The 24,227-nt window shown below is 45.0% G+C and overlaps 1 protein-coding gene across 5 annotated transcripts in view; it reads left to right on the forward strand.

Annotated features, from left to right (window-relative positions):
* Window positions 1-24,227, forward strand: part of Stat3 (signal transducer and activator of transcription 3) — a 56,867-nt gene that overhangs the window by 30,128 nt on the left and 2,512 nt on the right. For 2 of the 5 annotated variants that reach the window (XM_070028007.1, XM_070028008.1), the window contains exons 3-23: window positions 1,270-1,414; window positions 1,976-2,074; window positions 5,638-5,733; window positions 5,863-5,944; window positions 6,886-6,980; window positions 7,132-7,283; window positions 9,353-9,511; window positions 9,664-9,756; window positions 12,083-12,142; window positions 14,713-14,742; window positions 14,842-14,935; window positions 15,260-15,307; window positions 15,863-15,946; window positions 16,923-17,021; window positions 17,115-17,250; window positions 18,700-18,752; window positions 18,991-19,085; window positions 19,197-19,336; window positions 20,025-20,237; window positions 22,927-22,969; window positions 23,292-23,404. In XM_070028007.1, the coding sequence (XP_069884108.1) occupies window positions 1,270-1,414; window positions 1,976-2,074; window positions 5,638-5,733; window positions 5,863-5,944; window positions 6,886-6,980; window positions 7,132-7,283; window positions 9,353-9,511; window positions 9,664-9,756; window positions 12,083-12,142; window positions 14,713-14,742; window positions 14,842-14,935; window positions 15,260-15,307; window positions 15,863-15,946; window positions 16,923-17,021; window positions 17,115-17,250; window positions 18,700-18,752; window positions 18,991-19,085; window positions 19,197-19,336; window positions 20,025-20,237; window positions 22,927-22,969; window positions 23,292-23,404 (2,129 nt within the window). The remainder of the gene's footprint in view (window positions 1-1,269; window positions 1,415-1,975; window positions 2,075-5,637; window positions 5,734-5,862; window positions 5,945-6,885; window positions 6,981-7,131; window positions 7,284-9,352; window positions 9,512-9,663; window positions 9,757-12,082; window positions 12,143-14,712; window positions 14,743-14,841; window positions 14,936-15,259; window positions 15,308-15,862; window positions 15,947-16,922; window positions 17,022-17,114; window positions 17,251-18,699; window positions 18,753-18,990; window positions 19,086-19,196; window positions 19,337-20,024; window positions 20,238-22,926; window positions 22,970-23,291; window positions 23,405-24,227) is intronic. The other 3 variants (XM_070028011.1, XM_070028009.1, XM_070028012.1) reach the window with 3 other exon arrangements.

The raw sequence follows: 24,227 nt of genomic DNA on the forward strand, positions 1-24,227 counted from the left end.
ATTAAAGGAAAGAGATGTAGGAAAGAGGAAGATTCCTTTCATAGAAGAATTAATGGCAACTATTTCTTTCACTTTAATGTATTCAGGTCTGCCCATTAATTTTGACTTACTTCAAGCCTATGTTAATATGACCTAGTTTTTCCAGAATACATGCCCTGATTTGGTGAAGAGCCAACGAGGTGATTCAGAGATGGTGGAGATAGGCCTCCCAGGTTTAGATTGCTTAATGTGCATTTATTTGTACTAATAATCTGGCCACAGAGTGGACTGAGAATTTAAGTCAAAACAACCTATCAGTCTATTTTGTGCAAATATTTTGTACAAAGACTATGAAAGTGGTCAATAATATCTGGATTTCTTGCTAATAGTTATGAAATTAATGTCATTTATTGTTGCTGAGAAAGAAAAATGGGAAAGTAGCCAGCCATAGAGGTGTACACTAGTAATCAACGAGGAGGATAAGGCAGGAGGATCCCAAATATGAGACCAGTCTGGACTAATAAAAGAATTAAAAAAAGAAAAGAAAAGAAAAATGGAATGTGATGAATGGGCTACAGCATCAGGCTTATCTTTTTTTTTTTTTTTTTCTGTTTGGGGGTGGTTTCTTTCTTTCTCTCTTTCTCACTCTCTCTCTCTCTCTCACTCTCTCTTTCTCTCTCCCCCCTCCTCTTCCTCCTCCTCCTCCTCCTCCTCTTCCTCCTTCCTCCTTCCTCCTGCCTCCCTCCTCCTCCTCCTCCTTCTTTCTTCTGAGCTGGGCTGGTACTGGGGCTTGAACTCAGGGCCTGGTCACTGTGCATGAGTTTTTTTTTTTTTTTTTTTTGGGTCCGGTCGTGGGGCCTGAACTCTGGGCCTGGGCGCTGTCCCTCAGCTCTTCAGCTCAAGGCTAGTGCTCTACCACTTGAGCCACAGCGCCACTTCTGGCTTTTTTCTTTTTGCTTATGTGGTGCTGAGGAATCGAACCCAGGGCCTCATGCATGCAAGGCAAGCGCTCTACCACTGAGCCATCTTCCCAGCCCCTGCATGAGCTTTTTTGCTCAAGGCTAGCACTTTTACCACTTGAGTCACAGCTCCACTTCCAGCTTTTTGGTGGTTACTTGGAGATGAGTGTCACAGACTTTCTTGCATAGGCTGGCTTTGAAATGTGATCCTGATATCTGCCTCCTGATTAGTTAGGATTACAAGAGTGAGCCACCAGTGCCTAGTTTAATTAGCTGTATGTGTGAGTGATTGAATGTGAATGTAGGTTTCAGAATCATTTTCTTTTCATAGGGCATATGCAGCCAGCAAAGAGTCACATGCCACGTTGGTGTTTCATAATCTGCTGGGTGAGATAGACCAGCAGTATAGCCGCTTCCTACAAGAGTCAAATGTTCTCTACCAGCACAATCTGCGAAGAATCAAGCAGTTTCTCCAGGTGGGATGGGAAGTGGAGTAGGAGACACTGGCCCTGCAAAGTGGAATGTTAGCTTTCTTTCCAGGAAGTACTTATTTTCTCATTTGACTAAATAATTATATACTTGCCCTTGAGCATGGTTATCAGAATTCAGTTCTCATGTCCTCATTAAAAAGTAATAAAGTGATTGCTGTAATGCTAATTATCTTGTGTTAGCATGTTAATAACACCTACTCCTCACAGGAAGATAGCTCTGAGTTTTAAATGTTAAAGATTTGACCATAAATTGAATATTTGTGAACAAAGTCCGCTACTTCCCTCCCTGTAAGACCAGAATAACCCATTGTCCAAACCCTCAGCCTCCTGTATTTCTTCTCTTCCTTGAAATCACCCCTCTTCTCTTCCCTCTTTTTCGTCCCCTGCTTGCAGAAAGCCAGGCTTTGAGGCCTCTGTAGTTTTGTACAGAAAGCCCATGGAAGGCTTCCTTTAGGCTCTGCAGAAATTAGTGTTAAATTAGTGATGTTTTGTCCATGCCTCCATAGTCTGCTGCAGCTTTTCACTGTTTTTCCCTCCTCCTTACAGAGCAGGTACCTTGAAAAACCAATGGAGATTGCCCGGATTGTAGCCAGGTGTCTTTGGGAAGAGTCTCGCCTTCTCCAGACAGCAGCAACTGCAGCCCAGGTGAGACCTGAGAACAAAGTCCTAGACTGAGAGAAAAGGAAAGCTGAACAACTGTGTAGTGCAATCGTACAGGAATTCGTTTTTAGTTACTGATTGATCGATTTGGTTGGTACTGTGTCGTGAACTTAAGGGCCTTGAGCTCCCTTGGCTTGCCTGCTCATGGCTAGTGCTTTCCTACCTGAGCCTTACTTCCAGCCAGGCTTTTTTTTGTCAGTCATGGAGCTTGAACTCAGGACCTGGGCACTGTCCTTGAGCTTTTCTGCTCAAGGTTAGTGTTCTACCACTTTGAGCTACAGCTCTACTTCTGGTTTTCTGATGGTTAATTGGAGCTGGGTCTTCTGGTCTTTCCTGCCTGGGCTGGCTTTCCTCAAATCTCAGCCTCCTGAGTAGCTAGGATTATAGGCGTGAGCTGCAAGTGCCGGTCTCCAGCAGGTTTTTTTTTTTTTTTCTTCTGGTTATTGTGCTGAGATGAAATCTCAGACTACTTTTCTGCTTAAGCTAGCTTTGAACTGCACTCATCCAGGTGTAAGCCTCCTGAATAGCTAGGATTATAGCTGATAGGTATAAGAAAATATCTGTAAGGATATATGCAAGTCATTTAAATAGTTGGTTATAGGAGACTTTTTCTGGAAAACTTTCCTTTAATAGCCTATAAATAGGGACTTTTTTCCCCTTCCTTCCTTCCTTCCTTCATTCCTTCCTTCCTTCCTTCCTTCCTTCCTTCCTTCCTTCCTTCCTTCCTTCCTTCCTTCCCTCCCTTTCCTCCCCTCCCTCCCTCCTTCCTTCCTCTTTCTGTTTCTCTTTCTTTCTCTCTTTCGTTCTGTCACTTTCTCTGTTTCTCTCTCTTTCTTTCTTTCTCTCTCTTTCTCTCTCTCTTTCTTTCTCTCTCTCCTTTTCTCTCTTTCTTTCTTGCTTGCTTGCTTTATTTCTTGCCTTGGCCTTGAACTCAGGGCCTGGTCTCTGTCCCCTGAGCCTCTTTGTGTTCAAAACTAGTGCTCTATCATTCCTTGAGCTACAGCATCACTTCCAGCTTTTTCTGAGTAGCTTATTGATGAAATAAAAGTCTCACGGCCTTTCTGGCCTGGGCTGGCTTTAAACCACAACCCTCAAATCTCAGTAGCTAGGTGTGAGCCATCAATTAGTGCCTGGCACTTCTTGTTTTTAAGCTTTGGTATAAAATATATATCTTAAAATATATTGTTTTTAGCTCCTTTTTATGTGTGTATGTGCCAGTTCTGGGGCTTGAACTCAGGACCTGAGCACTGTCTGTGAGTTTTTTTAGCTCAAATCTAGCACTCTACCTCTTCAGCCACAGCTCCACTCTGGCTTTTTGCTAATTAATTGGAGATTCTCAGGGACTTTCCTGCCTAGGCTGACTTCAAACCTCAATCCTGAAATCTCATTCTCCTGAATAGCTAGGATTACAAGTGTGAGCCACCAGCACCCAACTCCCCTAGTGAAGTCAGGCTTAGAGTCAGGCTTCTGTAGGAGATAATTTAGTCACTCTCATTTTCTCCCTATAAGTACAGTACCAGTTGAGAAATAGAGATGGGAACCCAGAACAGATGATGGCAGCATCTGTATGGTTGGTAGAACTAGACTGAAAGCTTGGCTTGAGCTGTAAGCACAGGGGCTTTCTAGGTCTGTCTTTTGAGATAGGAGCTGCGTGGAGAGATGGGCTCTATAGTGCACACCTGCAGCCATTCACATGGAGCTTTCATATGGAGTTGTGCTTGGCTTCTTCTTTGCAGCCAATGCAGAGATGGAACTTTCTAGAACTGCATCTAAAGATACGGTCCTCACTCCTGTCCCAGACATACTCTGAAAGACCACAGGGAAAGGGAAGAGCATCAGCTTCAGGGCTGGGCTCTTTTAAGATGTCTTTGCCTAGTCTTTCTCACATTCTTGCCAAAGAGATGAGTCACTTCTACCACAGGGAGAGAAAGTCAAGATGGGGGTGGGGAGTGGGATCCTACTCTCAGACTTCTAAGAAGTTTGTATTCTATGGGCTTGGATAAACACGGGAAAGGAAAAAAGTGGTTTCTTCTAATACTGGCAAGTTCAGACCTATTTAGGAGTCTTCTGGCAGCAGCAGATAGAGTAGACTGGACATGAGAGAGAGATGGGTGAGAAGCCAAGAGATAGGCTTGGTGGGGCCTGAACTGAGAGCCTGTGGCACAGAGATCTGTTCAAGAGACCCAGAAGGTTAGTGACTCAGTGTGAAATCAGATGCCTGAGGTTTCCAGCTTGGAAAACTGGGTTGATAACATCTTTCCTAGCTCTCAGCTCTGCCCCATCAATTACCATCTCTGTCCTGGAGCCCTGTACACTTTCTTGTTCACCAAGCCTCTACTTATCTCCTCTGTCACAAGTTGTTTTATTAGTTTCATGGGTTAATTGGCCTTTGCAAAGTGCTAGCCATTCCTCCTACCCCGGGGGGCAGGATTTTTTTGTTTTGTTCTGTTTCATGATGATAGAGTTACACTATGTTTAAATAGGCATTAATATCAGCTATCATCTGTTGTTCTGCAGTTGTTTGTTTTTCTGGTATTAGAGACACACTATACCACTGAGTTATACCCCCCATCTGTCTGGATTTGTTTGTTTGTTTATTTTTATGGTACTGAGGTCTAAATTCAGGCCTCATGCTTGCTAGGCAAGCACTCTACTACTGAGCCATGACTTCATTCCTGGTTCTGATTTTTCCTTTGTGCCAGAACTGGGGCTTGAATCCCTTAGTATTTTCACTCAAGCTTGGAGTTCTACCACCAGAGCCACATGGTCACTTCTAGCTTTTTGCTGGTTAATTGGAGATAAGAGTTACAGATTTTTCTGGCAACTCTGGCTTTGAACTGTGATTTTCATATTTTAGCCTCCTGAGTAGGACTACAGGCATGAGCCACTGGTGCTCAGATCTGAAATTTTTTTTGACATACTTACTATGAGCTATTTGATGGCCGGAACCATGTCTTAGCATGTGGACTCTTACTTCAATATGGAGAACCGGCTTCTAGGATGACCTGTCAATCAAAAGCCAGTGACACAGGTTTAACAATGTGTCTTGTCTTGTCTTTTCTTTTCCCTCCCTCCCTCCCTTCTTTCCTTTCCCTTCCTTCTTTTCCCTCCCTTTCTTCCTTCCTCCCTCCCTCCCTTCCCCCCCCCCCTTCTTTCTTGCTTGCTTATTTTGTTGATGGTCATGGGGCTTGAACTCAGGGCCTGGGTGCTGTCCCTGAGCTTCTTTGGCTCAAGGCTACCATTCTATCACTTGAGCTACAGCTCCACCTCCAGCTTTTTTTGGTGGTTAACTGAAGATAAGGCTTTTCTGCCTGGGCTGTCCTTGAACCACAGTCCTCAGATCTCAGCCTCCTGAGTAGCTAGGATTACAGGCGTGAGCCACCAGCACCTGGCCAACGTGATGGTTTTCATGAATCACATCCCACTCATTGTCCCACTGTTTCTCCTCCTCTCACAATACAATCACATTGCCAGCCAAGTAGGGTGGGATGGAGACCGGACAAGGTCTTTCTGTGCATTCAGACGTGTATGAATCCTGTCTTTTGCAGCAAGGAGGCCAGCCTAACCACCCTACAGCTGCTGTGGTGACAGAGAAGCAGCAGATGCTGGAACAGCACCTGCAGGATGTTCGGAAGCGTGTGCAGGTAAAGTGGGGCTCAGCCAGAAGCCTTGGCCTTTAGCCCTGAGTGCACCTTTTCATTCTCAGAAACTTTGTCTCTTTCCCCAAGGAAACCTCTTTTCACTTCTGTTTTTGGTTGGTTTGTTTCAAACAGGATCTAGAACAGAAAATGAAAGTGGTAGAGAATCTCCAGGATGACTTCGATTTCAACTATAAAACCCTCAAGAGTCAAGGAGGCAAGTGAATATTAAATATTAGATACATTAAAATCTCCCATAGATCCTCCTGAGCAGTGAGTGGTATGGCTGGCTTGAATTGTTTGCTTCAAAAAGGGCTACCTTTGCCGGGTGCCAGAGCCTCATGCCTGTAATCCTAGCTACTCAGGAGGCTGAGATCTGAGGATCTCGGTTCAAAGCCAGCCTGAGCAGGAAAGTCCGTGAGACTCTTATCTCCAATAAACCGGAAGTGGTGCTGTTGCTCAAGTGGTAGAGTGCTCGCCTTGAGCTGAAGAGTGCAGGGACAGTGCCCAGGCCCAGAGTTCAAGCTCCACAACCGACCAAAAACTCCCATAGAAAATGAGTCTTTGTTATTGACTTTAAAGACTTTTTTCCAACTGTGTTTAGTTTTTATAGCAAGAGTTTTAGGAGCTTCTGAAACTTAATGGTTAATGAAACTCTCCATTTGCTTGCTTGCTTGCTTGCTTTCTCTCTCTCTCTCTCTCTCTCTCTCTCTTTCCTTCTTCCTTCCTTCCTTTCTTTCTTTCTTTCTTTTTTTTTTTTTGTTGGTCATGGGGCTTGAACTCTGAGCCTGGGCGCTGTCCCTCAGCTCTTCAGCTCAAGGCGAGCGCTCTACCACTTGAGCTACAGCGCCACTTCCGGTTTTCTGGTGGTTTATTGGAGATAGGAGTCTCACGGTCTCTCCTGCCTGGGCTGGCTTTGAACCGAGATCCTCAGATCTCAGCCTCCTGAGTAGCTAGGATTATAGGCGTGAGCCACCAGCGCCCGGCTTCTTTCTTTCTTTCTTTCCTTCTTTCTTTCCATTCTGAGATGGGTTTCATCACTATGTAGCCCAGGCAGGCCTTGAACTTATCATTCTCCTATCTCAGCCTCTACAGTGGGCCTTGTTTAGAAGGCTGACAGGATTCCTTCTGGTCAAAGAGTCTTTCCTCTCTCCACAGACATGCAGGATCTGAATGGAAACAACCAGTCTGTGACTAGACAGAAGATGCAACAGCTGGAACAGATGCTCACAGCCCTGGACCAGATGCGGAGAGTAAGCGCCTTGGACAGCCCTGGTATCAGACACCTCTCGTGACACAACTTGACTGGTTTCTAATAAGTTCCTTCTCTGGAACTGACTAAGGAATGTGGTTAGAGATTGCGTGGGGAAATGTTTTTCTGACTTTGTTTTGGTTTCCAACCAGAGCATTGTGAGTGAGCTGGCAGGGCTTTTGTCGGCCATGGAATATGTGCAGAAAACACTCACTGATGAGGAGCTGGCTGATTGGAAGCGGCGGCAACAGATTGCATGCATTGGAGGCCCTCCCAACATCTGCCTGGATCGTCCTGAAAACTGGTAAGAGACAGGAGGAAGATGTCTCTCTTCCTTCTAGAGAGCTGAAATAATAATCATGGTTATAATCATAGAGCTGATATCACTGCTCCCTCTGTCTTTAAAAAAAAAAAATCTTTGTGGTGTGGTGGTTGTGCTTAAGCATTCTTGGCAAAATGCTCTACCACCAACTAAATACCCAGCTTGAACCTAGTTCCGGTTGGTACTATATCTTTAAGTTGGGAGCTTTTACATATTCAAATTTAGTCTAAAACTTAGTGTTTTTACTTTATTTGAACAATTTTTAAATAAAAAATACTAGGTTGGAGGTGTAGCTTACCATACAATGAGTAAAAAGTGTCAGATGCTGAGTTTGAGTCCTGGTCTCAGACCCCTTCCCCGCCCCCACCCCCCGCCCCTAGAAAACAAAAAAAAACAACCTTTGGCCAGGTGCCAGGGGCTCATGCCTGTAATGCTAGCTACTCAAGAGGCTGAAATCTGAGGATCTTGGTTTGAAGCCAACTTGGGAAGAATGTCTGAGACTGGAGATAATCATCAGTAAAGCTGGAAGTGGAGCTGTGGCTCAAGTGGTAGAGTACTAGTCTTGAGCATGAAAAGCTCAGGGATGGTGCCCAGGTGCTGTGTTCAGGACTGGCACAGAATATATTTGTGTGTATGTGTATTTACATTATTGTATTTTAAATACATTTAATTTAGCCAGGTGCTGGTGGCTTATGCCTATAATCCTAGCTACTCAAGAGACTCAAATCTAAGGATTGAAATTCAAAGCCAGCCTAGGCAGACAAATCTGTGAGACTGACATCAAAAGGGTTCATGGATATCATGTGGTTCACTCCATTCTCTTTAAGCCAAGAAAGACTGAGGTCTACCATAGTCAAGAGGAGAGGCCATGCTTATATAGGTAATGAGTGTGCAGGCCATCCAGACTCCTGAGTTAGCCAGTATCACATGTGGTACACACAGAAGATAGGATGGGGACAATAAAAACAAATTATATATTTCATGTTCTCTATATCTGTGCTTGTGTGTTTTTCCGGCCAGCAACAACTCCATTCATGCTCCTGGTGTTTTGTTTTTTGTTTGTTTGTTTGTTTTTGTTTTTTGTCGGTTGTGAGGCTTGACCTCTGGGCCTGACCACTGTCTCTCGGCTCCTCAGCTCAAGGCGAGCGAGCACTCTATGCCACTTGAGCTACAGCAACACTTGCAGTGTTGTAGTGGTTAATTGGAGATAAGAATGTCATGGACTTTCCTGCCTGGACTGGCATTGAACCGAGATCCTCATATCTCAGCCTCCTGAGTAGCTAGGTTTACAGGCATGAGCCACCAGCACCTAGCTGAGTTGTAGGTCTTGAACTCAGGGCCTAAGTGCTGTCCCTGAACCTCTTCGTGCATAAGGCTAACGTTCTACCACTTAAGCCAGAGTGCCACTTCCAGCTTTTTGAGTAGTTTATTGGAGATAAGAGTCTCATGGACTTTCCTGCCCAGGCTGGCTTCGAACTGTGATCCTCAGATCTCAGCCTCCTGAGTAGCTAGGATTACAGGTGTGACTCACTGGTGTCTAGCTTTAGAAGACTCCTTCCTTCCTTCCTTCCTTCCTTCCTTCCTTCCTTCCTTCCTTCCTTCTTCTTCTTCTTCTTCTTTTTTTTTTTTTTTTGAGACAGGATTTCACCATGTAGCCCAGGCTGGTCTGGAACTTGTGATCTGTCTCAGCCTCTTTTTTTTTTTTTTGGTCGGTTGTAGGGCTTGAACTCTGGGCTTGGGCTCTGTCCCTGCGCTCTTCAGCTCAAGGCAAGTGCTCTACCACTTGAGCCACTTCCGGTTTTCTGAGTGGTTTATTGGAGATAAGTGTCTCCCGGACTTTCCTGCCTGGGCTGACTTTGAACCATGATCCTCAGATCTCAACCTGAGTAGCTAGGATTACAGGCTTGAGCCACAGATGCCTGGCTATCTCAGCCTCTTTAATGCTGTAATTATAGGCATGTGCCACCATTCCCAGGTTGGAATTTATTCTTTCTTCTCTACTTCACCTGTGTACACTCTGGTGACTGATAACTTTCTGATTTTATTGGCAGGATAACATCATTAGCTGAATCTCAACTTCAGACCCGTCAACAAATTAAGAAGCTAGAGGAGTTGCAGCAAAAGGTTTCTTATAAAGGGGACCCCATTGTGCAGCACCGGCCAATGCTGGAAGAGAGAATTGTGGAGCTATTTCGAAACTTAATGAAAAGGTATCTTAGAATTCTTGTCCTCTTTGCCTTATCCAAAAAGTGAAGAAAAAAGAAATCATGCCCTAAAGCAAAAGACTAGCTGACTTCAAAGGAACAGGACAAAGACAAGTTACCATGGAAGTAATGTGACACTGTTCTTCTTTTCCCTTCAGTGCCTTTGTGGTTGAACGGCAGCCCTGCATGCCTATGCATCCCGACCGGCCCTTAGTCATCAAGACTGGAGTCCAGTTTACCACTAAAGTCAGGTGGGCCACTGGGCTTGCATTTGGAGGGAGCTTTTATTTAGGGACATTCTTAGATCCAGAGAAGAGTTGGTGACCAGCATTGTTCTTTTGTTGTTGTTTGTGTGTTATTTTATTTATTTATTTATTTATTTATTTATTTATTTATTTATTTATTTATTTATTTATTTATTTATTTATTTGTCAGTTGTGAGGCCTGGACTTTGGGCCTGGGCACTGTCCCTCAGTTCTTCAGCTCAAGGCTAGCGCTCTACCACTTGAGTCACAGCGCCACTTCCAGCTTTTTATGCTTATGTGGTGCTGAGGAATTGAACCCAGGGCCTCATGCATGCCGGGCAAGCACACTACCACTGAGTTACCTTCCCAGCCCCTTGTGAATTATTTTTGAGGCTGAGTCTTGCTATGTTGCCCAGGCTGGTCTTGAACTCATAACTTGAATGATCCTTTTCTAACTCAGTTCTCCTGCATAGCTGGAACTGTAGACATGTTCTATCATGTCTGGCTTCAGGGTTCTTCCTTCAGGCTTCACCAGCAGTCCTATTGTGGGTATAGAATTTGTTGGCCTGGTATCAACTTGCTTATTGAGTCTCATGTCAAAATCAAAGAACTGGATACAGTTAGGTTCTTCAGTTTATCTTCGGTTACTGGTGCTTGTGGCTCAAACCTGTAATTTTAGCTTCTCAGGAGGCTGACATCTTAGGATCACAGTTCGAGCCAGCCTTGGCAGAAAAGTCCATGAAACTTTTGTCTCCAATTAGCCACCAAAAAGCTAGAAGTGAAGCTGTAGCTCAAGTGGTAGAATACCAGCTTTGAGCAAAAAAGCTAAAGGACAATGCCCAGGCCCTGAGTTCAAGCTCCAGTACTGGCACCAAAAAAAAAAAAAAGCTAAGTACATTTCTGTGATGACAGACTAATCCAGTAAGCTGTAGTTTCTCCTTTGCTTCAAAAGGGACACAATAATACTGTGGACTTTTGGTTCTATTCTTCCTTGAAGATCTCAAGGAAAGGGTAGGTTTATTGATGGGCTAGCTGTGAGGCCCCAGCAAGCCCCCAGATCCAAATAGACATGGAGGGTTTCCCCTTGTGGGGTGAAATTTCCCTCCTTGGAAACTTAGTATGGTGCTGGGTTTCAAGTTTAATAGAAAGAATAGCAGCTGCAGAGCATGTTCTTGCTGTATATTTCATTGAGTGGTTTTTACTTTCTTTTTGTGAACTTCATACAGGTTTGTCTAAGTCCTCCATTTGTAGGCTTTTTAAATTTTTTTTTTTTTTTTTTTTTTGGTCCGGTCGTGGTGCCTGAACTCTGGGCCTGGGTGCTGTCCTTCAGCTCTTCAGCTCAAGGCTAGCACTCTACCACTTGAGCCATAGCACCACTTCCGGCTTTGTTCTTTTTGCTTATGTGGTGCTGAGGAATGGAACCCAGGGTCTCAGGCATGCAAGGCAAGCGCTCTACCACTGAGCCACCTTCCCATTCCCATTTGTAGGCTTTTTGCAGTGTCTTTTTGTCTGGGCTGGATGGAGGAGGCATTTGGGGTTACGGTTTATTCGGCTCTTAGAAATGGAGCAGGCTCTCTACCACTTGAGCTATACCTCCAGCTAAATTTTACTTTTTTTTTAAAAGCGGGTTCTAGAACTTAAACTCTGGGCCTGGGCGCTGTCTCTGAGCTCGCTCTTCCTTCTTTTCCTTTCCACTCCTTTCCTTTCCTTTCTACTCCTTTCCTCTCCTTTCCTCCCCTTTCCTCTCCTTTCCTCCCCTTTGCTCTCCTCTCCTCTCCTCTCCTCCCTCCCTCACTCCCTCCCTCCCTCCATCCCTCTCTCCCTCCCTCCCTCCCTCCCTCCCTCCCTTCCTTCCTTCCTTCCTTCCTTCCTTCCTTCCTTCCTTCCTTCCTTCCTTCCTTCCTTCCTTCCTTCCCAAGGCTAGCGCTCTGCCACTTGGAGCCACAGCGCCATTTCCAGCTATTTTGGAAGTTACTGGGAGATAAGAGCTTCACACTTGCCTGCATAGGCTGGCTTTGAACCTCAGATCCTCAGATCTCAGCCTCCTGAGTAGCTAAGATTACAGACATATGCCACTAGTGCCTAGTGAATTTTTCTTATTTTTTAAAACTAGAGATTACTGGAGAAACTTAACTTTTTTTTAATTTTAATTTTAATTTTTTTATTGTGAAAATACTGTACAGAGGTGTTACAATTACATGGGCAAGATAATGAGTACGTTTCTTATCAATCATTGTAGACTCCTCCTTTGTTTCCCCTTCCCATCCCTTCCCATCCTCCCCTTGCCCCAAACTTAACTTTTTTTTTAAACTGGATTTTTTTTTATAACTAGGTTGTTGGTCAAATTCCCTGAGTTGAATTATCAGCTTAAAATTAAAGTGTGCATTGATAAGTAAGTATTCCTAAGCTTAACTCCTTTTTTTTTTCTCCCCAAATGAAGTCTAGAAATAGACCTGAAGTTGTTAAATGGAATAAAGATAGGTTTGAAACATTATCTCACACTAATGGTCTGAGAACAATTTGATATTGGGGATTGGATTGGGAGGTTAAATCTGACTTTCTGTGGTCCACCAGAACAAAATTGAGGTATAGTTACATGTTAACAAGGCTGTCTTCAGAGGTGAATCAATATACAATAGTGGAGAATGGCTAATGGAAGAAAGCATGACAGATTCCTAGAATGTAAAACCTTTACCTGGCCTATGACTCTTGTCATTTGTGTTAGATATTAGCCCAAGAGGAATGAAAGTATATGCCCACAAATGGCTACCCAGCTGAATGGTGGACATTCCATCATTCCATACTCCATTCATGGCCTAGTACTCAAAAAACAATGAAGTGGTGACACCTGAATAAAACTGAGTAATTATGCTTAGTGAAAGAAACCAGACCACTCCTCCCCTATCATTTTATGCCACATATATGAAATCCTAAAAATGCAAATAAATCTACAGTGACAGAAAACAGATTGGTGGTCATTTGGGGCCAGGCTGGGGTAGGGTATGGCTGGTTGGGGGATGGATTACAAATGATCACAGGGAAACTTTGGGGTAATGGATATATGTTCCTTGGTTGTATTGGTGGTTTCACAAGTATGTGTGGAGTATATCCATACATCAGTTTCATCAAATTGTACATTTTAAATAATGTAGTCTATTGGTTGTCAGTTATATCAAAGCTAATACAAGTTCAAGTTCCACGACCAACAAAACAAAAAGCTAATACAAAAAAAGGAATATTAAAAATATAGGCCAGAGCTGGGAGCCGGTGGCTCACACCTGTACTACTAGCTACTCAGGAGGCTGAGATCTGAGGATCACAGTTCAAAGCCAGCCCAAGCAGGAAAGTCACTGAAACTCTTATCTCCAATAAACCACTAGAAAACTGGAAGTGGTGCTGTGGTTCAAGAGGTAGAGTGCTCGCCTTGAGCTGAAGAGTGCAGGGACAGCACCCAAGCCCAGAGTTCAAGCCCCCCAACCGACAAAAAAAAAAAAAAAAAAAAAAAATAGGCCAGGCCAGATGCTGGTGGTTCACACCTATAATCCTAGTTACTCAGGAGGCTGAGATCTTATGATCGAAGTTCAAAGCCAGCCTGGGCAGGAAAGTTCCATGAGACTCTTATCTCCATCTTAACCACCCCCAAACCAGAAGTGAAGCCATGGCTCAAAGTGATAAAGTGCTCACCTTGAGCAGAAGAGTACAGGGACAGAGTTCAAGCCCTTCAACTGACCAAAAAAAAAAAAAAAAAACCATACCGATGGACTGCATTCCATATATATAGATATGTAGATATGGGGGAGAACTTAGGTTTGAGAATGTGGTGTATAGAAGGTGTTTTGTAAATGATTTCTGATTGGTCAGTTTTCTTCTGTAAAATGATTGGTACTCACTTTTTAAAGTAGTTATATTTTCTAAAACTCTAGGGAATATTCAAAATTAGAGAAGAACTTACAAAGTATTAACAGATGAAAACTGAGAAATGTGACCACCTAGAAGATAGCACATTCCAACACATAGAGTTGATGGTGCTTTCACGGGACAGGATTTCTTTTTTTTTTTTTTTTTTGGACAGGATTTCTTGCTAGCACCCAGGAGATGTGTGCATTGCTGCCAACAGCAGACTTTTGGGAAAACCCAGTGTGGCTTCGTTAGTGAGGACATTTGCTACCCAGTATAACTGGAAATGCAGAGTTGGGGCAAGTTCCTGGAGCTGAGCTTAGTGACTCATGGGTGTCCTCAGGGAGTTCAGTCTTTCTTCTCTGCCATCATGAAGGTCACCACACACCCAGGTTCCCTTCAGGTTGCTGGCAGTGGTTAAGGCCATATGCTTTCTCACCCATATTTAGGTGAAGTAAGGAATATAAGAGCAGGCTGGCATAGAATTCCCTCCTTTTAGTGATTGAGACAGTACTATGATGCCCTCACCCCTAGACCTGCTCTGTGGGCGTGTTCTATTCTGATAAATGTCATGAGTAGGGACTTTTTTTGGGGGGGGGAGTTGGCTGTGGGGCTTGAACTCTGGACCTGGGCACTGTCCCTCAGCTCTTCAGCTCATGGCTAGTGCTCTACCGCTTGAGCCACAACGCCACTTGCAGTTTTCTAGTGGTTTATTGGAGATAAGAATCTCATGGACTTTCCTGCCTGGGCTGGCTTTGAACCGTGATCCTCAGATCTCAGCCTCCTGAGTAGCTAGGATTACAGGTGAGCCACTGGTGCACGGCAAGTAGGGACTTTTGTGAGTTAGGGAAGTATGTGATAAGGAAGTAGAAGTGTGGCTCATCCTTGAATGGAAAAACAAACAAGAGTGCAGGATCCTAAATTCAGTCCCCAGTACCAGCATATGCACATACTTGCATACACACAAATAATAAAATAAAATGTAACTGAATGGTTTACAGAATTGCTCAGGAGCACTGACTGGTGCTAGGTCATGTTTTATTAACCTTGATGTGTTTTTAACAGAGACTCTGGGGAGGTTGCGGCTCTCAGAGGGTAAGTTCAGCCTTGAGGCTTCCTTTTGTTCTGGTTAATGTAACTTTATCTTTTGGCCACCCAGTCACCCATGTGGTTGATTTTGTTTCTGTGATTCAGGTCCCGGAAATTTAATATTCTGGGTACCAACACGAAAGTGATGAACATGGAAGAATCGAACAATGGCAGCCTCTCTGCAGAGTTCAAGCACTTGGTAGGTGGGAGAAGCCCCCAGGGAAACCCCCACCCTTGTGTGCGAAAGGCATCTGTCAGGGCTGGGAATGTGGCTTAGTGGTAGAGTGCTTGCCTAGCAAGCATGAAGCCCTGGGTTTAATTCCTCAGTACCACATAAACAGAAAAAGCTAGAAGTAGCGCTGTGGCTCAAGTGGTAGAGTGCTAGGCTTGAGCAAAAAGAAGCTCAAGGACAGCGCCTTGGCCCAAGTTCAAGCCCTGGGACTGGCAAAAAAAAGGCATCTGTCGGAGAGGGAGGATGGGACACAGCTGAAGTGACATATAACATTTTCCCCCTTTCTTACAGACCCTGAGGGAGCAAAGATGTGGGAATGGAGGCCGTGCCAATTGTGACGTAAGTTTTGTTGAGTGAAAGCCAACTGGGAGGGTTTTCTCTTCAAGGGAGGAAGAGGTCTTACCTGTTATTTCAACTGCTATCATTCAGAAAAGTCACTTTGGGCCAGTGGGACATGTTCAGAAGTCCATGTGCTATGGAGTTCTCTGGCCCAGAGTACTTCCCTGAGTGTCTGGGAAGTGATCTTTACGAGAAACAGAAAGTCTCTCCTGAGTCATCTTCCACACCAATTGGTGGATATAGCAGTTACTTGGGAGGCAGAGATTGGGGAGGATCAAAGTTCAGGAACAGCCTATGCAAAAAGCTGTTTTTCCACAACCTGGGTGTAGGGGATGACTCAGCCTTAATATGTTTTGTAAATAACCTTTTATGTCTGTGTAATATAGTAAAAGACAAAATGAAGGCCTGGAGCTCTTCATGTTGAAGGGAGTGTGTGTGTCCTTTGACTTGTGGCCTGACCGCCTCTCTGTGGCCACCTGGTGGCTTGCTGACTTGTGGTATAGTGAGGTTGTGTCTGTGAGGCCTGTAAGTCACTCTCCTCCTCATTCATTGTAGGCCTCCCTGATTGTGACTGAGGAGCTGCACCTGATCACCTTCGAGACTGAGGTTTACCACCAAGGCCTCAAGATTGACCTTGAAGTGAGTTTTTTGAGAGAACCAGGGTGGCCCTGTGTGCAGGGACTCAGGGTGAAATCATGCAACAGGACTTTTATTGAGATTTGAAGATCAAGATTTGAAGTCAGCCCAGGCAAACAAATTTGGGAGACATGTCTCCAGTTAACCAGCAAAAGCCTGATGTAGAGGTGTGGTATGGTTCAAGTGGTAGAGTACCAGCCATGAGTGAAAAAGCTGAACAAGAGTTTGAAGCCATGAGTTCAAACCCTAGTACACACACACGCACGCACGCACGCACGCACGCACACGCACGTACACATTAGGGCCAAAACTTGGTAGTATGAGCGGATGAGTCTTAGCTTTCAGTGTGTAGAAAATGATAGCATTTGCATTCTGTTGCCAACCATCTTTTGTTTTGTTTTGTTTTGTTTTGGGTCCGGTCATGGGCCTGAACTCTGGGCCTGGGCGCTGCCCCTCAGCTCTTCAGCTCAAGGCTAGTGTTCTACCACTTGAGCCACAGCGCCACTTCTGGCTTTTTTGTTGCTTATGTGTGCTGAGGAATCAAACCCAGGGCCTCAAGCATGCAAGGCAAGTGCTTTACCACTGAGCCACATTCCCAGCCCCATGCCAATCATCTTTAAGTTAAGCCTGCAAAAGCAAGAATCTTTGTCTTTGATTTCACAGGAAAATGGGGAGTATTCATTTTTGGAGAGTGTACTTCAGGACTTATGAACAAGGGTCTATCAGTCTCAACTCACAGGCAGATTTCACAAGCCACACCTATTGTGGTCAGACAGCAGCCTTAGTTCAGAGGTCCCTGTTTTCAGTCTTCCCCTCTCTGGGTGTTGAGTGGGCTCAAGGCCTCCTGTCTAGACTCGCTAACAGCTGTGCTTTAGGGCAGTCCCATCCACTGCAAACCCCGTGAGATGCGGATGAGTAGATTTTGGGGGGTCTGTGAAGGCGCACTGACTCTCTGGCTTATTCCCAATGTTCTCCACAGACCCATTCCTTGCCAGTTGTGGTGATCTCCAACATCTGTCAGATGCCAAATGCCTGGGCATCAATCCTGTGGTATAACATGCTGACCAACAACCCCAAGGTTAGTGTCCCATCCTCTCAGAAATCTCTTTCTCTGGTCAGGTCCTAGTGAGAGCTGTTAGCACTATTGAGCACATGTATTCTTTTTGAATAGAACGTGAACTTCTTCACCAAGCCACCAATTGGAACCTGGGATCAAGTGGCCGAGGTGCTGAGTTGGCAGTTTTCCTCTACTACAAAGCGGGGCCTGAGCATCGAGCAGTTGACTACGCTGGCGGAGAAACTCCTAGGTCTGCATTTCACCTCTTGTTCTCCCTGCCCTTCTCAGGCAAGGATTCTAAGGGGCCTTTGCCCAGGTAGTTCCCTAGCATCTGCTTGGAGTGAGGCATTGGTCCATGCCACGGTGGAGAGTCAGGGCACAGGGCAAGTTTGCTTCTAATCTAGAAGTCTTTTTTTGTGTTTGTTTTTGTACCAGTCCTGGGGCTTGAATTCAGTGACTGGGCTCTCCCTGAGCTTCTATTGTTCAAGGCTAGCATTCTATCACTTGAGCCACAGCTCCACTTCTGGCTGTTCTGGTAGTTTAATGGAGATAAGAGTCTTATGGACTTTCTTTCCCAGGCTGGCTTTGAATTTCAATCCTCAGATCTCAGCCTTCTGAGTAGCTAGGATTATAGGCATGAGCCACTGGCGCCCAGCTTATGAGCTTAGAGGCAGATTTCTTTTCTCTTGGTTGCTGTCTCCCTCACCTTCCAGGGTACTACTAGCTAACCTTAAAAGATATTTTAACCTTAAAAGATGGAACTAAGTGTTTTGGCATTCCCTGTTACTTCCTGTTTCTTCAATATGGGGTTGGAGCCCAGGGCCAACTGCTCAGCTACATCACTAGCCTCGTGAGACAAGGTCTCCCTATAGCCCAGGCTGGCTTTGAACTTGTGATCCTCTTGCCTTCACCTTTCAAGTGCTGGGATTATATGCATATGCCACTTTGCCTGGCTTACACAGAATTTTTATTTTTGCTTGTATCGATCGAGGCTTCAACTCAGGACCTCTGGTTCAGCTTTTTGCTCACAGTTGGTGCTCTGCCACTTGAGCCCTACCTCCAGTCTGGCATTTTGCTGATTAATTGGAGATAAGCATCTCTTGGATTTTTCTGCCTGGGAAGGCTTCAAAACCACAATCCTCCAGATCTCAGCCAGCCTCCTAAGTAACAGGATTACAGGTGTGAGCTACCAGCACCTGGCCTTATTTAAAAATTATTAGGTGAAAAAAAAAGTAAGTTATTATTATTATTTTATTGGCTACGTGGTCTAAAAGTAGCATTGCACCAGGCTGCTATCAAATATATCCTAAACCCATTTGTTAGCTTGTTAGTGTGTGCTGCTGGTCCCCAGAACACACTCATAGCTAGAAAGAGCACAGGACTGATGCTAGGCTAAAGAACAGCTCAGGAGGTGGCGTTGTCAATGATGAGACTCTGTGTGTGTGTGTGTGTGTGTGTGTGTGTGTGTGTGTGTGTGCGTGCATGCGTGTGCGTGCGTGTGCATATGCACACGTATGTGCACATGTTTACACACTAGTGGAAGCAACCTACAGATAACATTAAAGCCAATGGTTTCACTCACAGCTCATTGTGGGACAGTTGAGCATTACTACCATTGTGAGCATTCTGTTCGGGGAAATAAAATTTGATTTTAAACTAAAAGATTTTTATTTTGTTCTTGTCTCTTGTCCCCCTTCAGGACCTGGTGTGAACTACTCAGGATGTCAAATCACATGGGCCAAGTTTTGCAAAGTAAGTGATATTGTTGTGTCCTTGCGGTCATGTCTGGGAGAGGGGGTAGGAGCGTTCCCCTGCAAGGTGTTCATGGAGGGTGTCAGGCCTGGAAGGCCTCGGACTCTCCATCAAGCAACCAGCAGGACCTTGATGAGGGTTGATGGGCCCAAAGGTGTTCACAGTGCATTGTGTCCCAGGAAGAAAAAGGCTAGGAAGATGATGTTGAACTGGGCTTCCTTATTAATCTTTTCTCCAGGAAAACATGGCTGGCAAGGGCTTTTCCTTCTGGGTCTGGCTGGACAATATCATTGACCTTGTGAAAAAGTACATCTTAGCTCTTTGGAATGAAGGGTAGGTTGAAACTCTTCTGTCTTGCACAGTGTGGGTACAGGTGTGACGAAGTCACAGTGGCAGAGGGAATACTCTGTGAGCCCAAACAATGTTGGCCTTCTTTGGCTCTAGGTACATCATGGGCTTCATCAGCAAGGAGCGGGAGCGGGCCATCCTGAGCACCAAGCCTCCTGGTACCTTCCTGTTGAGATTCAGTGAGAGCAGCAAGGAAGGAGGAGTCACCTTTACTTGGGTGGAAAAGGACATCAGTGGTAAGATAACTCTGCTCACCCCACCTGGTGGCCATTTCTACCACTGCCTCCTCGCTGCTACTATGAGGTACTGACCCCTAGAGGGCAGAGAGGGCCTAGGACTCCCCAGCCTCACTCAGACTCGTAAACAATTGACTTCTCTCAATCCTTCCTTCTCTCAATCTCTACCAGCTTGTTTTGCCTGTTCAATGGCTATTTATCATTTACAATTTCAGTTTTATTCTATTTTTTTTTTTTTTGCCCATGCTAGGGCTTTAACTCTGGGCCTGGGCTCTGTCCCTGAGCTTTTTTGCTCAAGGTTTACACTCAACCGCGTGAGCCACAGCTCTACTTCTAGCTTTTTTGGTAGTTAATTGGAGACAAATCTCACGGGCTTTCTTGCCTGGGCTGGTTTTGAACCTGGATCCTCAGATTTCAGCCTCCTGAGTAGGTAGGATTACAATGTGAGCCACTGGTGCCTGGTTCATACCTACCCCAGTAATACCTTATGCAAGTGTGCTACGTGTGATCGAGCTGGAGAGCCGCTGTAAAAATCTAGTCTGGATCTTTCCACAGTGTCATGCTGCCGGATCTCAAGCACTAGGCTGGCATATGCCTCCCCTCTCCCAGGAAAGATATATCAGACAGCTTTCTCTGAGACTACCCAGTTATAGGTTTCATTCTTGTTCCTTCCCATCTCTTATGACAGGCAAGACCCAGATCCAGTCGGTGGAGCCATATACAAAGCAGCAGCTAAACAACATGTCATTTGCTGAAATCATCATGGGCTATAAAATCATGGATGCTACCAACATCCTGGTATCTCCGCTGGTCTATCTCTACCCTGACATTCCTAAGGAGGAGGCGTTTGGAAAGTATTGTCGGCCAGAAAGCCAGGAGCATCCCGAAGCAGACCCAGGTAGTTGTTGATTTTCTATGTCCTGGCCCTTTGTTCTTGGGAAAGATTGGAAACTACAGGTTCTTTGGAAGGAGAGTCAGGAAGGTCTGAAGAGCTAGGGGGAATCTTCATTCTTCCTTATGGGGAAGAACTTTGTAGTGAGTGCTTTTAGAGGTGAGATTCATGAGAAGGTTCAAATTGGAGTCACTAGTTCTTGTCCCACAGAGAGCTCAGCAGTCTGCAAGGGGAAATAATAGAAAATACACACACAGAGACTAGGACATTTTGAAGGGTGCTCATGTGGTAGAACACTAGCCTTGAGCACAAAAGCTCAGGGACAGTGCCCAGGCCCTATGTTCAAGCCTTAGGACTGGCATACATACATACACACACCAAAAAAACTGCCTCTGTGCAAGGAGCACCCCAGCACAATGCCATAGCTTCCCTCCCACTCTTTTATAGGAATTCCCTTCCTAGGTAGGGAAGATTGAGGGAGGCCGTAGGAGCTTGTTGCCAACTGACTTTCCTTTTCCCTTTGTTCCAGTGTTAAGCTCTGTTCAAATTGTGGAAGAGATTAGCCCTCACTTCCTGTCTGCCCTTATCTCTCTTTCCACCTTGTGCTTCAGTTGGGAGATCTGTTTATCAGCCTCTTCACACCACCCTTTGTTCCTTCTGCTGAGAACTTTGAGGTGCAAGTATTGGTCCTTTCCACTAACTTTGCTTTGAAGATCCAAGTTCCCAGCTTAGGGATGTATCCTCTGTCTCCATGTCTCCCCTGTGCAGGGAGGTAGGTCCTTTCCTATTCAAGACATTGTTTAGCTGCAAGGCGCTAATCAAGGAAAGAAATACTGATATCATTGACCCAACACTTCTCTTCTACACTCAGCTTTTAGAACCAGTCTGTGATTCTGAGAGAGGGAGAGGGAGAGAGAGAGAGAGAGAGAGAGAGAGAGAGGGAGAGAGAGAGAGAGAGAGAGAGAGAGAGAGAGAGAGAGAGAGAGAGAGAGAGGGAGGGAGGGAAGGAGGGAGGAAGGGAGGGAGGGAGGGAGGGAGGAGAACTACTGAGTGATTTGAGAGAGATGAGAGAGCAAGAAAGGAAAGGAAAGCACAAACTCCTGAGTGATTTTTCTGCCTGGTGGGGAGATAGAGGAGAAGGTGAGGAGTGTGCACTGAGGGCTTAGGGTAAGTGTGACCAGGCAGTGTGAAGGTATAAGGGTTCAAATGAGATTCTTCAGGAATGTAAGCCTGTGACTATTTCCTGTTTGCATCGAGTATTATAGTATGTGAGTGCCTCAGAGAGTGAGCGTCTTCCCTCCTTACTTCTCTACCAGGATCCTACATAGTATCTTTTGATGGGTTGTTGGGAGGGTTCTGAGCCATTTACAAATAGATAAAGCACATTCATTATCTTGTACAGGGCCACACATGAATTGACTGTTATTTCTTTGATCAGTCTTAGTTTTTCTTGGCTTTGACATTTCCATCTTAGGCTAAGCCTGTTTTTTTTTTTTTTTAATCTTTCTCTGTCTATAATGTCAGCTCTCCTTGGTCAAATAAGTTGGATTTGTAAATATCAGAACCCTGCCTCAGTAGTTCCTTTGGAATTGGAATGTTTCTTAACAAGAAATAAGCTCAGATTGGTCATCTGTTGCCATGTCAGATATCCTGGTCCTACAGTTTCTCTCCCTACTCCTCTCTCTCTCTTTTGGGCCACAGCATTCCCCCTTAGCTTTTTCGTTCAAGGCTGGCACTTTACCACTTGAGCCACAGCTCCACTTTCAGCTTTTTGGTGATTAAATGGAGATAAGGTTCTCACAGACTTTCCTGCCTGGGCTGGCTTTGAACCACAATACTGAGATCTCAGCTTCCTGAGTATCTAGGATTACATACCAAAGCTGACATCCAGTTTATAGTTTCTCTTTAAGCCTCAAGTTATGTCCTCACTTCTCGTGGCTCACCCACTCTGCCCCCAGGCCTCCAAGGTGATTTGTTTAGTAGTTGAATTCTCCAGCTCTCATTTTAGAGTGGTCAAGACTCCTTTGATGGCAGCAACTCCTTCTCTCTCCCTCTTCTTTTGCCCATGAGAGCATGCTTTCCCCAAAGTCTGAGTTATTGAAGATGTCTCTGGGCCTGGGTATCTGTTGTCAAGTTGGGATAGTTGTACTGTACTACAAAGACATCTCTCCTGGACATAAAAGCTGCTTTTTGTTTGATGCATGTATCTAACTGGGCAGTCACCAGTGCTCTCAGTTTGTGAGAATAGCAGTAGCTTTGGAACCTCTCTCTAGCACGGGTCATCTTCATGGCCCCTTCACATCTCTTAGTCTTGTTGGAGTCTGGGCTGCTAACCATGGATGGCACAGTTCTGTCCCTACATGCAGAGAAATTACCTAAGAGATACAAGCTCAGATCACATGACACTGGTTAAATATTTGCATCACTTAGGGAAGAGTGAACCAGGCTGGCTCTGGCTCAGGTGAGCCACAGTATGCTTCAGAGTCTTCAGAGCTCAGGAATATTTTAGGAGAGAATCAAACTTCAAACTGCAAAGGTGACGGTGTTAGGTAGCACATGCTGAGGGAAGGGAACCCCAGGGGCAGATGAAGGCTTCCAGAAACTCTCTGTGTAAGGATGAAGTGAGTTCTGTTGACTTGGCTCCTTTCTGCTCTACACGCAGAGTCACAATCAGTAAACCCCATTTTCTGCTTCCCAGGTGCTGCTCCATACCTGAAGACCAAGTTCATCTGTGTGACACCGTAAGTAGTTTCCTTTCCCAGTTTTGTATTCATTTCTAATGTCTTCAGTCACCTCCCACCCCACCCCACCCCTGAGCCCCAGGAATAGGGGGGACACTGGGTAAGAGTTACCCTGTTGCAGGGGTTGGATGCTCCTGGGCTGTGTTTAGTGCTCAGAGTGACCTTGTGTGTTTAAAAAGCTTGAGCTTTTATTTTTCTGTTGGAGACCAGAGTTTGATGGTTTGTGTGTGTGTGTTTTGTTCTTTTTTTTTTTTTTTTACCCCCTCCATTGTGTCTTGTCAACCCGGCCCTTTCCCCTCCTGCCGCTCCCCATTTCCTACAGAACGACCTGCAGCAATACCATTGACCTGCCGATGTCCCCCCGCACTTTAGATTCATTGATGCAGTTTGGAAATAATGGTGAAGGTGCTGAGCCCTCAGCGGGAGGGCAGTTTGGTAAGTATTTGGTCCTCAGATTTTCTTGTCCCTAAGAGAGAACTTAGTCCCCTTTGAGTGATGCTCAGGTATATGGAGCTGTATTGGTAGGAGGAGACTGTAGTAGTGGAATGCATGTGTGTGTGAGTGAAACATTTCCAGCAGTAAAAAGAAACAGGTGAAATGATCATTAATTTTGCGCTGGTTCTGGGGCTTGAACTCAAGGCCTGGCCTGAGTTTTTTCACTCAAGGCTAGCATCTACCACTTGAGCCATAGCTCAAGTTTTTGGTGGTTAATTAGAGATAAGTGTCTCATGGCCTTTCCTGCCTAGACTGGCTTGAAACTGCAATCCTCAGATCTCAGCCTCCTGAATAGCTAGGATTACAAGTGTGAGCTACTGGAATCTAGCATTAAAGTCAATTGTGTATGTGTTGTGTGTGTGTGTGTGCACATGCCAGTATTTAGCCTTGAACTCTGGGCCTGGGCACTGTTTCTGATCAAAGTTAATCAATACAAGACATCCAACAGGCCATCCATCCAGCATGTAGAGAAAAATCAATGAGCTGTTTTTTCATTCTTTTTTTTTTTTTTTTCTTTCCCATGCTAAGTCTTTGAAACAATAGTGGGCTCTGGACATCTCTAGCACATTTGATTTGAACTAGATTCATTTCAGGCATTCAGTGGCTGAATGGGGCCAGCTCACACAGGGCAGCTTTAGATCTTATTGAAACAAGATGAACTGGGGATAAATAAGGTAGAGAACTCCCTGACCCTTCTAAAGGGCAAAGCCCTGTAGGGAGGGAAGGCTCAGGCCTTGCCTTGACCTGAAGGATCAGGAAACTA

The sequence above is a fragment of the Dipodomys merriami genome, unplaced genomic scaffold (genome assembly GCF_024711535.1).
Source record: "Dipodomys merriami isolate MVZ:Mamm:240054 unplaced genomic scaffold, mDipMer1.0.p SCAF_19, whole genome shotgun sequence".
Taxonomy (NCBI): Eukaryota; Metazoa; Chordata; class Mammalia; order Rodentia; family Heteromyidae; genus Dipodomys; species Dipodomys merriami.